Here is a 14673-nt window from a genome sequence, read left to right as displayed (position 1 = left end):
AGGACACACAGCATTGTTAAACCCTGATCTGCCCCAGACTGGAACAAGGCAAAGGTAAACCACATGAGAGATGGGCTGGCATGGGGGCAGCAGAAGAGATCCTGCTCCCCTTGTACCCAATTTTAGAAAACTTAAGGGGGTGGGGGGGGAAAAGTACTATGGAATGTTCTCTGGTCTGATTTCTGCAGAGCTTTGCAATAAATCAGAACAACACCACAGGATCCTGACAAAGCCACTACCTGAGACTGAAAGCAGATCCTTAAATTTTGCAACTCCCTTAGAAGGAACTAATGATTTCATTATATATATAATGAGATATATATATATAGATATATATATATATATATCAGAGCAAATAATTCATAGCAAAAGCTTTCATTTTTCTACTTCCACAGCACAAAAAGGAATTCCTTTCCTCCCATGCTTACACAGCTCCCTATGATTTTCAAAAAAAGTACTAAGCAGTCTCATCTAAGCAAATATAATTAATCAAAAAAAATTCCACTGCAAAGGTAACTTAAGAATGGAAAGTTCACTTACCTAATGGAAAATACAGGTTAACAAGGAGCAAAAACTCTTTATTTGAAAAAAAAAAAAACAGCCCAAAAAAAAGACTTTCTGAGACAAGCTCAGAAATCCTATGGTAAAAGATCTCAAAGTTTAATTACAAGTGTTTTAAGACACAAAACCTAATTTGAGATCTTGAACATAAAAAGGGTTGACATGCCCGGAGAGGCAAGATCACATGATGATCATTATCTCAGTCTCCTTGACCTCTTCACAATCATTAGAGCACATCATGCTGATTTACAACGGGGATATTAAGAGGAATATCAGATGTGAGACACCACTCTGCAGTATCATTAGTGTGGTGCCATACATTTGCATTCCTACTGAACCTGTTAACTGTTTCACCCTAAGCGTCTGCAGCTGCTCATCTTAGGAAAACCAGGCACAGAAGTTAAACTGAGATCATGTTTCAAATAGAAAACTACTTTTCTTTCCTAAAAACAGTATTTGGCACCAAACAGCTGTTTAAGCTTGTTATTTCAACTGATCTGCGGAGGTGAATTACCTGCCTGAAGAGACTTTAATTCTAACTCCAGACCCAAGGTTTACATACACACAAATAGCATCCTGTGATCCAGGGGAGACACTGAACAACCTTTTGCTTGAATGTGCACATAGTGCACCGTTACTGTATGCTGATCTGCCCAGCTGCCTTGTCTGTGGGGAGAGGAGGAAGTTAATATTAACAGATGAGTTCAACAGTGTCACAAAAACTTTTTTTTTTTTTTTTACTAAAACTTAAGAATCACCTCACGTCGGTTCTGTAAGTGCTACCAAGATAAACTTACTGAATAGTTGCCATATATACATATTGCACATTCACATATTGCCAGTATTTATGCAGCCTTGTGTGCTGCCATGGTCAGGCTGAAGCCTCAATCAAATTATAAAATAAATAAATAAATATACTGTTAAATAAATAATAATAAATAATAATGTTAGAACCACATCAGCAACAACTAATCAAGCCTAACCTATCCACACAGCATCTAGTGCAACTTTTTCCAGCTTATGCTTTTAAACAACGTCCTGCATCACCACCGAAGCAGAAAGTTTATCTAGTTCAGTCCAATCCTCCTTCTAAAAAGACAGAGAGTGTCACACAACTGCCAGCAACCACCGCCACATGACGAGCTCAGAGCGTGGCTCCACAAGCTTTCAGCTAGTCACTCCTTTCACATTTCAGCTGTGGTTTGTCCCAGGCAAGGTTTACCTCTTACACAAAGTCACCTCTCAAGAGGTCGTCCCTTTCCACCTCTTCCCCCCTGTTCCGTATACAAACCTGTCCACTAAAAGGAGCAGAGACAGTGCTGCCATGGTTTCTGTTGCCAATTTAGTCCAGATCTTAAAGTCAGCTGTAAACCTCCTCCTTGAAAGTCTCAAAGTCTTCTCTAGCCAGGCAGGCTCAACACTGTGCCCTCTGAGATACCTCTAGTTCGGTGCCACCTGAGTCAAGGAACTGTTTCTCTGGCAAATGTCACTCCAACAACAGGGAAAAAGGACGGGCTCCAATACAGCAGCTGCCAGAAGGTGGAGTTGAGTGAGGTGGACACATGTACAACCACTGATGCCTTTTGGTGCACACACATCCCCTACACCTGGGCTTCCAGGCAATGCACAGTATTTTTTTTCCCCAGAATGTCCCAGATAAACCAGTTGCCTGAAATAAAAGGGTCCAGGAGCTTAGGACTTCAGAGTTTTCATGACTAAAGTGTTTCAATTCTCTAGAAAATCTGAAATTGAGGATTTAAAACTATTTTGATGTTACTATTCTGACATGGCTCCTTAGACAAAGTTCCAAAGACCAAAGTACGTGAACTACTGGCGTGCAATGTGGAATGATAGTTGTGAGCAAAACAGAAGTGAGATAGCATATGCTGCTCTGTAGTAGGCTACGTGAAGACTGACCTAGCACAGAGAATATATTTGCAAGTAAATGGGTTCCTTATGCTTAAAAAGATGGTTGCTGTAAAGAATCATGCACAAGAATTAACTAGAAACTGACCCCAATCATGCATAGACTGATGCAATTTTTAATTTGCGTTTACCCAAAACTAATTTGCAAGTAAATTTGTTACCACTGTTAAAAAAAACATAGAACATTTCCTGCTCTCAAGATACATGCTCACATTCAAATTTTAATTAGTCTTGCAATTAAGGTTATTTTCAGAAGACAAAACAATTGGAATAGTCATGCAAATTAACAACTGAAAGGACTTACCAGTCTCATGGGTACAGCAGATGAAAATTAAGGACAGTGGAGAAAGTTCAAAAGGTTCAGATTTTGTAGAACAAAATTATCTTGAAAAACAATTGCAAATGAGTATCAGACTCACATGTATTCTTAAGAAGCAGGACAGAAACAGAGGCAAGACAAAGTTCGTTTCAGCTGCTTCTGGAGGAAGATCCCAAAATTTCCTGGTAACTCTCAACTATATGTGGAGAGAGCACTGAGATCTTGAGCCCCTCAGCCCGTGCAAAGGCAGTCACACTAGAGTGCATAATGGACTTTAAATTAGTTTGACAGTAAGCAGATATAAATCATAAGAACTAGGTAAAGCCATGTTGAACACATAAGCACAGTGTAAGAGATGTCTCCACAGACATTATTCCACAAGATATCCAGAAACCTACTCTGAAACAGGATGTTCTAAGAAACATACAGCACCTATTAAGCAAAAAATACATTAAAATAAATTTCTTTAAATATTTGCTGCATTGTGAGCAGAAGCATCCAGCCACCTTATCTGGCATGGTACAAATTCAACTGACACTACAAATGAAACATTGTCACACGAGTATGGGATTTAGGCAAAAGGTATAACATCGTTTTCTTATCATCCTTCAATGACCTTCTGTATTCTCTACTAACCATAACCTTCACAACTTCCCTCAACAGAAGAAAGATTCTCACCTCTAGATGTTCCAAATTTGCACTGCAGCCACTTAAAACAATTTCCAGAGGCACAGAAAATAAACCCTGAAAAATCAGCAACATATTCTATCACAGCAATTGTGGTTACCCTGATTAGTAGAGTCTAACAAGACTCTAACACATAAATCATGATGACTAAGGAATGGATGGACTTGAGAATAAATTCTTGTCGGAAGACCTACCAAAATCTCCTGAAAAGCATTAAATCTACATTCTCCACAGGTGAAAGCCAACAGTTGGTACCCATGACCAGATAACACTGGTTTCTAGAAATAATTCACTAGATGCAGTGATTGCCAGTTCTTGCATTCCCCCCTCCCAACCCCAGGTCACCTCCCAGTCAACCCACAGTTTTATTAAACAAACAAAAAACCCACCAACAGAACAAAATATAAGCCAAAAAGTCAAAGTATTTTGGCTATGGTGAAGAACCTTCATCAACAAGTCAAAAGTTATGCTTTGAGTAAGATTCCAAAACCACACACAAAAGCAAAGTTTGCAGAATTTTATCTCTGAGAGATTGCCAAAGGTCAAGGTAAAGGAAGAACAATGCTTGGTTTATGGATAAACAAATCCAACAAAGTAGAGCCAGACACCTCAAGAAGTTGACCTACCTATGAAAGGGGTAACTAATGACAAATCACGTTTAAAAATCCCTATCCCATTTTATAAACAAAGTTTTCCAACAACTGACATTCCAGTATGTTCAGTAAGAACCAAGAATAATGACACTTTGCAGTGTAACAGATACCTGCAGGTCTGAAAAAAAGATTTCCACAACTGACGGAGATGGCAATACAATACAAGCTGCCAGGACAGGATACCTGACAGCTGACAACAGGGTAACCTGGAAATCTCCCTTTAGATTTCTGGGAAAAAAAGCTGGGTTTGATAACTACTTATCAAGACTCCAATGTTCTGCATTTTCCTTTTTTTCTTGGAGGGCAGCCCTCATTTCAGAGGAGAGCTGACACTGAAGTGTCAAAGACATGAAAAGACAAATCAGACAGCAGTCCTGCACGTTTAGCAGTTAGGACTGGTTGTAGCAAAGCAAGAACTATTTTGCATGTGGATGATGCACAGTACTAGCCTACCATGTGAATGCTGCAGAATGCTCAGAAACAGAAGTTTCAGGCAAGTTAAGACTCTTGTACAAAAGCAACATTTGGGTCCACGGTCAAACTGTTAGAGTGAACCAGCTATATACACAATGGCTCTTTTCTAGCTGGCAAAATTCTCAGTTATCCCAATGTTATCAGAATAACCCAAAACTCTGCTCCAAGTCTGAAAGCAGATTCCTTAACTGATCTCAAGTACCACACAAATAAAAAAACAGAATGAATATACGAAATGTCATCCTAAGCAGAAAGCTTAACCTGAATCAGCATAAGACCTTGTAGCAATAAAGATTAAACATGGACTGGGTTGTACTAGCAAGATCAAGAGGAAAAAATTATTAAAAGCTCTAGTACCCATGAGACTATTATCTGTATCCAGTTTGGGGCCCCTGGACTAAAACAAAGAGAAATCAAAAACTGGAGAAAGTCCAGTAGATGACCACTATGATGGCTGGGTGCTGAGACCTACGACATACAAGTGGGGATGCTTGTATGAGGGAGGTGTTTTCATCTAGCCTGGATGACCACTCTCAGAGATGCAAAAAGGCAAAACGAGGCAAAGCAGCAAGCTGCTGCAAGGTAGATCCCTGCTGGATAAAGTGGGAGGAAAAAAAACCCACAGTGGCTAAATCCTGGACCACGTGTTGGTGTTCTAGAGAGGTTGTGGTAACCCTATCCTTGGATATAGTCACAATTGACTAGACAAGGCCCTAAGGAACATGCTCTAATGCTGAAGCCAGCTCTGCATTGAGCAGGAGGTTACACCACATGGCTCCAGAAGGGAGCCCAAGCACTAATACCTTGCCTTACCTCAGGACTGTTACCAAGTTCTTGTGTTTATTCTGTCAGTTGTCAATGTAAGGTGTGAATGACTCCTTATCTACTGTATGGTTTTTTCTTTATTATTCTTACACATGGCTCAAAAACTTTTGAGGCACTTAATGCCTAGAAGGGAGGCTTAACATGGATAGCTCCTTAAAACAGCAATGTAACTAATGCCCAAACTGAGATTAACAGTTCATAAAGAAGACTCATAGATTTTTTTTTTTTCCTGCCAGCAAACTCAACATTTATTTCCCAGAACTCTGAATACCCAGAGCAAGGCATAAAAACATATTCCTGCTTCAGAAGAGCCACGGTGACCATATGCTATTTCTGTTAAACAAGTATTCATCCATACGTGGAATTTTATTAACAGACCATTTCTTGTTTGAGCCTTTATAAATATGTTTAAAAACAGTTAATGTTGACTTCAACTTCCCCACAGATTATGTAACACTGGGAAAGGAAGAGAGACAGTATTTAAAAAAAAAAAAAGCAGCAATAAATTTATATTTATTCCATCTAATTTCACCTTGCTCATTGCATTTTTCAGAATCTCTAAGTGTATACAACATTCCCTCACAATGTGGACTCTGAATTAAATACTCTTTATAGTTAGAGTTGGGGTTTTTTTATAATTTCTGTACTTGCAATAACTTACAACAGTTGATATTGCTGGTAAGGAAGGGAGGGAACAAAAGTCAGTTGAACATTAAATGGTATTTTGATTAGATAGAGAGATAGAGCACCACATGGCAGTGACTGTGCTGATATTCTCCCTTGTCCCCAGTGCCCACCACTTCTCACAGCTCCTTCTAACACAGGGAAATATCAGGAACGTTCTTGTGAATTAACTGAAGATACAAAGACCACCTATCCCACTAATTCAGTAAACCTCCATATAGACAATGAATCAGAATGAAAACAGACCTTAATTTCATTCATCTGAATCAGCTCCTCAAGTCTTTGTATACATCTATTAAAATGTATGTAATTCTTACTCTTTCTGTTCAAAAGCAAGCACGTGGAGTGCACAGGATGAACAACTGCCAGCTTTCCAAAAGGGAGCCCCACACGGGAGATGAAGGAGGAGGAACAGGGGAAAAAAGCATTATAGCTGAATGCTGCAAGCAACATGCAACACCCATCTATGCTACAAGTCTCATTCACTAGCTGGTGTGAGACTTTGGTAATGCTTCCCATCAGCCACTAGAAAAGAAACATACACATTTGGTTTTATTTTAAATAATAACTGGATTACATTAAGCCCTCACTTACTGCATAGTTTTGTACCAATACTGAAAAAAAAAAAAAAAATCCCAAAACTCGAAGTACTGGTGAGCAGATTTTCATTTAACTTCCATAATGAACAAATAACTTCAACAAGCCTCTTAGATTTGCTGTTGAGTAACTGAAAACAGTTTTGCACAAACAGGTGTTTAAACAATGCAGGTTTTAACTGCAAAAGCGACCTCCTTTTATTCTAAAGAGTCACATCCCAAACAAGATTTAGTACAAAATTTAAGGAAGAACTAGCAGAACAGTAAATCTAAACAAAAGTCACGTTATTCCATGCATAAAGGGAAAATGGGGATTAAAATTCATGTGGACAGTTTCAGTTCAACACCTAGTGGAGAACAGGCCACATGGCAAAGTTCAAAACTTCATACAGTGAATTACAGGATAGGAATTCTGAAAACTGTATCATAGATCAATTTTCAACAATTTCCAACCCTTATCAAAAGAAAAGGCTGTTATCTTGTTAGAATTCTATCTCTGCAGCTATGGAAGATTTGCTTTGAGAAAGAATGTTTATTTCAGAAAAATTCTGCAACTTTTCTTTTGTTCTACATAGAGACATGACGGTAAGTACCCATGAGGGGAGGACCACTAGTCTTTCATTTCAAGTAGACAGAAAGTGTCTTTCAAATAAGTAGTATCCAAAACTATATTGTAAGGACTGAAGTACTCATCAGATGAGTATACCTGGATGCCTCGTGGGCTGCTGATGGATTGTTTCCAGCATCATCTGTTAATCCAGATCCTCAGCGCCTATGCTACATCCCACACCACTGAAACTTAAGCTTGCTTGCCTTCCTCTCTCCCCAGCACTTTTAAATACTCATTATTGACAACAATTAGCTCAAAATTCACCCAGATAAAGCAGCGGGGAGGGACAAAACTTCCACCAAACTCCTCTTTTCCCTGCAAGGGGAGAGTGAATCCCAGGGGGTCAGGCAACAGCAGCACTGGGGAGCCCAGCCTGCCCCAAGGCAGTGAAACGTTGGTGCTGGGTGTCCATGCGGGTTCCCTCCATCGGAGGCTGAGTTTCTGGAGTCCTTCTTCCCAGCTTCTGGACAACTCCACCTGCAGCTCAGCTAGTTTTCGTTCATTTGTGGTTAAAAGCAGTGTACTCATATCCTCCTCCACAGCACTTCCAGCTCTTTCTGTCTCTCCTCCTACACACTTCAGTCCTGTTCTCAGCCTGCCTCCTCCTGAACAGCCTATACGCTAATGGGCTTCACTTAACATAAAACACGTAGAGAAGAGGAGACAACATCATATATAAAGTTTAATATCTCCAGTTATTCAATCATAATTCTTTTCATCCTTTCTCTTCCCTTCTATGGTTAGTGAATTCCCTTTCTGGAGAAATGAAAGTGGGAAATCAACAGCATAACGCTCCCTGTTATTTTACTTCCCTTTTAACACCAAAATCAGAGAAGTACGATCAGCTGTCCTCTCATTAAAAGCAACAAATGGCATTATGAAGGGGTCCTGTTCATTAACACAAGTGATTTATCTATGGCATCGATGGACCTAATTCCTTAAGCTCAGAACTCCTGCTTAAGTATGACCAATCACCTCAAAACACGTATGTGTGTGCATCTGTATGGGATATAAACGTATGAGTTACACGATTTCAGACGATTTCAGGCTGAAACCAGTAGTTATTATTGTGAAAATTAAGCCCTTTTTCTCCTCAGACTACAAGTAAGGCCACAGTCTGGACTAGGTTTGTGCTTCTATGTATGGTGTAGGATGCCTATCCTGCTTCAGAAGCTTTCTCTTAGAAATACAGAGATTCTTTGGAAACAGTAAAACATAATAGTCTTAAAGTCCTTTTTTCATGCATAGTCTCTGTTGTCCCTAGAGGTACCCTGAGATCCTGCTACTTAGAACATTTGTATCAAAAAATTATAGGAGCAGCCTGAAAAGAAGATGATCCAGATTCCTGGGAAAATAGAAAATATCCACATCAGTGGACTAAGTAAAGACTTCGAATTCTTGTAGTCCACTCAAAAGGAAGGGAACTGCATGGCAGCTTATTTAACTGAACATAGTTCTAGTCCTTTTTATGGTCATGTAACCATAAAAAGCCTCCTCTTCACTCTCAAAAATGATAAATGAGAAGTGCCACTTCTACAGTAAGATGACAATGGTCCTGACTCAGCAAAGCTGTTTAAAAACCTGAGCATTTAAAAAGTCTGTGTTTCAGCAGTATGGTACAGAAGCAAAGTCCAAAGGTAAAACTCATTAACCTATGCTACTCTGGGTCACTAGGGCAAAGAGGCAGACAAGCCACCGACTCTTTAGTCTCCCAGACAATTATCTGCTCACACTATTTCTCAAATCAAGTTCCTGCATATATTCAAATGAAGGAAATCAATTCAAACTCATGCTTTACGTGAAAGACCTCTGGCCTTTTAGAGCTGATACAAGTACATGTGACACTTGAAAACAACCAACACATCAGGTTTCTTTGTCAGCAGTCAGCATTACATCTGCTTTCAGAAGCAAAAGTCCATTTTCATGTGCTAACCTGGAGCCTAATGAGAGTACTAGCACTCCACCTAGAACGGTACCTGTGATGCCAGAAGGTCTTTCAAGAGGAAAGCTGTGTGTAAACAAGCAGGAAAGCAGTCTCTTTTTCTCACTTTGGATCTTCTGGCCACACCCAAACAGACATGTAACAACCTGAGGAAACAACCAGACCTTTCAGAGTTTCAAACTACTGGAGAGAGAGCAAATGAGCCAGAGGAGCAGTCCAGGAAACTTTCTTTGTCATAATGCTCAAGGCAGGGCAGGAGCACTCCACTCCCAAGTGCCCTTGAAGGTGCCGGGATTGACAGGCAACGAGCCATCACGGTCAACCTTTCTTCAGCCTCCTCTACAACTCAATTTTCAACCGTAGCCCCAAGCCAACACCAACACTTTGTAGCACACCACAGATACCGCCACAGCTGAACATACAACCTCATGCACAGTGCACGTGCACACGTGCGTAGGGTCTCACTAAGAAAAATAAATCCACAGAGTGCTGAGAACTAATTTCACATTCCCAAGCAGGTGCTTCTCTAAGCATCTTCTTGACATTATGGAAGATTTAGCCTTAACTGATAGATAAGCAGCTTAGGTGCATGTGACCAAGCACTGGAGGCATCTAATTTTTGTCAGTATTACGTCTACAGGGAGCCATGAAACTTAACTGATATATCCAGAGTAAACTCAGTCTTGACAAATTCAGATAAACTAACACATTCTCAGAGGACAAACAGGGATCATCAATACAAGCACAGCTGCTGTTTCAAGAAGCAAGGTTTCTCTTTTTACCAAGTGTCAAAAACTTGAGCAAAAACTAAGCTGATTCATCTTTGCTCTCAGTGGTTCAAACTTGGATCCCATTACCCTGAGGAGCCCTCAAAGAGCTAAATCTGCAGATGAAGGCTGAGAGCCCCTGCGCTGCAGCCTTACCCCACAACCATCAGGCTGCTTTCTGCTTTCGAAAGGCAGTGTAGAAATCACTCAGGTGCTTGCTCTTCCATGTTGTACACAAGTGTGCCAGCCACTGACCAAAGCCAAAGAAATTCGACTTTCTCCTGCCACAGTTCATCCCTAGTTTTCAAAAGGGAAGGTTTACACACTTAACCTGCAAGACTGTGAATCTCAAGTGCAACTCCCTTCAGCACAGAGTGAAGTGCTCAGAACATGCTCCTCTCCGGGACTATGCTTATACCTACCAACACAGCACTTTTTACAAGCTACTTTAAGAAGCTCCCTCCTCAGCAAGCTGGTCTTCAAAGATATTATTCCAAATGCCTTCTCCTTGTCTAACACAGTACCCACACCCTGGCACACAGCGCAGGGGGAGCTGTGTAGGAAGCCCCCCTACAAGTCAGTTACTTTCAAACAAAACACTGCAGGGCCCCAGCTCATTTCAGCCCTGGGAATCCAAGGAGCCCACAGAAACTCTAAGGAATAGGGACTGTATGAGATCATTAGAGGAAGCAATTACAACCCCATGGACAGCAGATTGCAAATATCAACAAAACCTAGCAGCAGCATGTTTTGATTCTTAACAATGTTGACAGCATAAATATAGACCATATTCCCTGTGGCACAGAAGGACCCTCAGAAGCTTCCTGCTTGTGCAATACCTGTGAAACTCACCCTCAGGCCGCACAACAGAAGAGAACGGCTGTGTAAAACATGGGGGTGTGGTGTGCAAGTACAGACAAAAAGTAAGCAACTCTTATTTTCAAAACAGCAGAAAGTGGATGTTAAAGGGAAGGATGTTAAAGGCCAGGTTACAGACAGAGCACCTGGAACTTCAAAGCCAATCACCTAGTTTGAACTTAATCCTCATATTCTTATGATGACATCATGTGGTGACCAACATTACTTATTTGTCATTTAAAACGCAGTAAGGACAGCCTTTGTTCTCTGGAATTCGATGTGCCTGAAAAGATTCGGGTTAAAAAGCTCAGTCTGGTGAGTACCACCATTTCTATAACACTGGCAAAACCACTACAGACTACACTAGAACAGAATTTGGACAGATGGCTTTATTTTGTTGGATGAGAAAAGTGAAGAAGCAGTTAAACATCCTACTTTGAGCAGGGTCTAAATATGCCTGTTCCACTGTGTGCCCTCCAGGCTGAAGGACAGCATTTATTTGAGTTAGCAGCTGTGCTACCAGAATGGGTAACAAAAGTTCATGCTTTGAAGTGCTAAGAAGCCTCCTGCTTCAGAATTAAGTCTGATTCCATGGCAACAAACAGAGGTCCACAAAACCTTCAGCACCTCAAACATGAGTGATGACTGGAGTTCTGCTGCACAGTACTCTAACCTAAGAATAAATATCAATGAAGGCTTCAGCCAGTTTAGTAAAGAAACTGCTTCTCTTAAGCTTTGCAAATAAGGCGGCCTTTCAAAGAATGATGTTTGCCAATTCTCCAAGTATTTTATCAGTCCATTCATATCAGCCTATTCATCCCACGCAAAAAGAAAAAAGATTACATGAGGAAAAAGAGATTAGCTGAAACAATCACATGTTCAAAACAGGTTAAAACCAACTCTGCTTGATCTCTAAAATTTATTTCTAGGACCCTTTCTTCAAAACATATCATACCTCAGACATTATATCCTAAAAACAAGAGACGTTATGAAGGCCTTAAATAAATAAAAACCAAAAACCACTAACAACCAACCCAAATCCCAAGAAGTAGACTAGTCCTTTTTTGCATTCACCACTTTACTGGGTGTCTTCATTTAGAGGAAAAATACCTTGTTCAGAACTCCTTTTGCTGTAATGTAGAAGGAATCTTTTAAGAAGATTTAAGATGCTTCCATATATCATGAAGATAATACAGATTAGGATTCAGAGCCTCAGTCCCTAGCAACATTAGCCGACTTGCTTGGAAGAGAAAAAATATGTTGTTAATACCAATTTAAATTAAAATAGCAAGCTATTACCTCTTTCAAAGTAAAATATCCCACAAGACCTTATTTATGTTCTTGCTTATTTGAATTTTTACAGTGAGATTATGTTTGATGTAAACATTACCTGGCAAAGAAGTTCGCAAAAGGTCCCAATATTTTTCGTTTACTGTCCACGTCTGTCTCTTCACAACACTCCTGCTGGCTCTGATCACTGGTCTCTTTAGTGGAATTCAGGGTGACATCCGAGAAGTGTGCCTCATCAGTCTCAAGATTCACAATTGCACTTGAACTGCTTGTGACCACAAAGTCCAAAATGTCTTCATTGCTAACTGATAAAGTTGTTGACAGTTCTGTGCTAAGACTAGAAACACTACACACCGAAATGTCATCACTTCGATTCAGAGTTTTTGAAGGTGGACTATAAAGTTTGACAGTGTCATACCCAGTTCTGGGGAAAGTAGAGGATTTTCGCACAGCATGGTCATGTTCAGAAGTCAGAGAATGTGGAGGCACGTAAGACGGCAGCGTGCACGCGCTCTGAAAAGCCCTGTCAGGCACAATTTCAGGTTCTGACTGCTTTCTCTTCACATTTAACACACTGCAGTGAACAGGCTCTGGATTTCCTATTTCCAGAGTTGGAATACCAGAATCCACTGATTTAAGGCTATGACAATCTTCTAAAGCACTGGACAGCTGGCCAGGCCCATACTCGGGCAGTGAGAGAGATCTCGGGGTCGCGGAGTTGAGGTTCGGAAGGCCCTGGATACTGCTGCCCACTCGTGCATCCAGAATTCCCATGAAGCTCAAACCATTTAAGGAGTTGGATAAATTTACATCCGTTGTCTTGGCCCAACTGGTAACTAGTTAAAAAAGAAAGGACAAGATTATGAGTTTGCAGAAAGGTTGTGGTTTGTTCTTGGCTGTTTTGGGGTTTTGTTTGTTTTTTTGGTTTGTTTTTTTTTTAAATACACTCAGTCCTGTCATAATTTAGGCTTTTAATTAAAGTTATTAATGTTCTTTTGCACATGATTACTATCCCTTCCCCCGCTTGAACAAGCAGGACAATGGCAACTTAAATTCGGCTTCTAGAAAATGTCAAGCATGAAAAGCTTTTCATAAGCAGTTTGTGTGCCAGTGTTTACTTCATCTACATCTCCTGAGAATTAAATTATATACTATAAAAACTGCAGTACTTTAATGTTCCATGTCATTATTAAGACAAATATTTGAAGTTTATTTTTATATAGTCATAAACACATATTTACTGATGTTGGGGGGTTGCAAAACTTGTTTCCATACACTTAGATCAAAATTCTGAAGTGTTCATTTAAATAGAATTTCTTCACATTCTTCTGGAAACCATAAAACTGAAATAAATTTGTCACTGGAATAGAATGCATAATATATCAGTTCTGCATTAAGTAAGAGATGCAAAATCTGAATAGCTATAAAGCTATCAATGTAGTCAATGTTTTGACATTGCACATGATGCACTTCATCAGTGTACTGACAGTAAAACTGACATTTGCAAATATTACTGCACTCAGAGATTGCTGTCCTTCATATTTGCAACATACATTCACCTGCCCCCCCAGCAGCTGCCAGCAGGGCAGTTAATCCCGTCAGTGCCCCACTTCCACTCTAAATCTGCCCTCAAAGAGAGCACAGTCAAGTACGAGCTGCAGGTCAGAGGCACTGTCCTCGCGGGCAACTGCAGCCTTTGGTAAACCTGGACCACCACCAGGACTGCTGCCCTGGCTCCCAGAACTGCTACTGACCCTTCAAACACTGCGTGATTATTACTGTGACATCTGTGTACATCTTATTACTGTGTACATCTTCTCTTTCTATATGAATAGTTAAAATTATCTACAGCTCTGCTGAAGTTTGCAATGTAATTCCTCTGCAGCAGTTGGCAGAACGAATGTGCACATATTGCTTCAGTTTCTTCACTATGAAATGCTCTGCACTAAGTGTGAAGGAGTGAAGAATACCCCTCCCATCTTCCAAACAGCCTGCTTTCTAGACAGATTGTTATGCAGTTCCTGAAGCCTGGTCCCCTGTTTCTGGTTGCCTATTCTCTCCCAAGTGTAGCACTTAATGAAAGGTGCCAGTTGTTCTTTAGGAGGTCCTCTCTGCTTTCTACTCCAAAAAAATGAACAAGCAAACACATACACACCCCCAATCCTCAAAACAAAACCAAACCCAAACATCTTATTTGGGAAAAACGGTTCCAAACCACTTGTTAAAGGCACCTAAAACCTGCCAAACGCCGGGGTCTGACGCACTGTCTGTTCTTAGATCTAAGCCCATCAATACACTTTGGGTTTGTAATACTGACAGGCAGTAAGTGGCAGAAAACACATTTCAAACATATTCCACTGGTCCAACCCGTAACGATTTTTTCTACAGTCTTCTGGTCACACTAAAAGTTCATTAATCTAAACCTACTATGTATGCTATACCAACTCTTCACCTTACTACACAAATGCTATTCACTGGCTA

The 14673-nt window shown here is 40.3% G+C and overlaps 1 protein-coding gene across 1 annotated transcript in view; it reads right to left on the bottom strand.

The window, feature by feature from the left end:
- LOC104530232 (TBC1 domain family member 14-like) overlaps window positions 1-13022 on the bottom strand; it is a 16932-nt gene extending 3910 nt beyond the window's left edge. Inside the window, exon 1 of the mRNA XM_010174760.2 lies at window positions 12293-13022. Within this exon, the coding sequence (XP_010173062.1) occupies window positions 12293-12966 (674 nt within the window). The 5' untranslated portion in view covers window positions 12967-13022. The remainder of the gene's footprint in view (window positions 1-12292) is intronic.
- Between the last annotated feature and the right edge of the window lie 1651 nt (window positions 13023-14673).

Source organism: Antrostomus carolinensis, unplaced genomic scaffold (genome assembly GCF_000700745.2).
Source record: "Antrostomus carolinensis isolate BGI_N321 unplaced genomic scaffold, ASM70074v2 scaffold3159, whole genome shotgun sequence".
In the NCBI taxonomy this organism is placed as follows: domain Eukaryota; kingdom Metazoa; phylum Chordata; class Aves; order Caprimulgiformes; family Caprimulgidae; genus Antrostomus; species Antrostomus carolinensis.
This window is presented reverse-complemented; position numbering and strand designations above follow the sequence as displayed.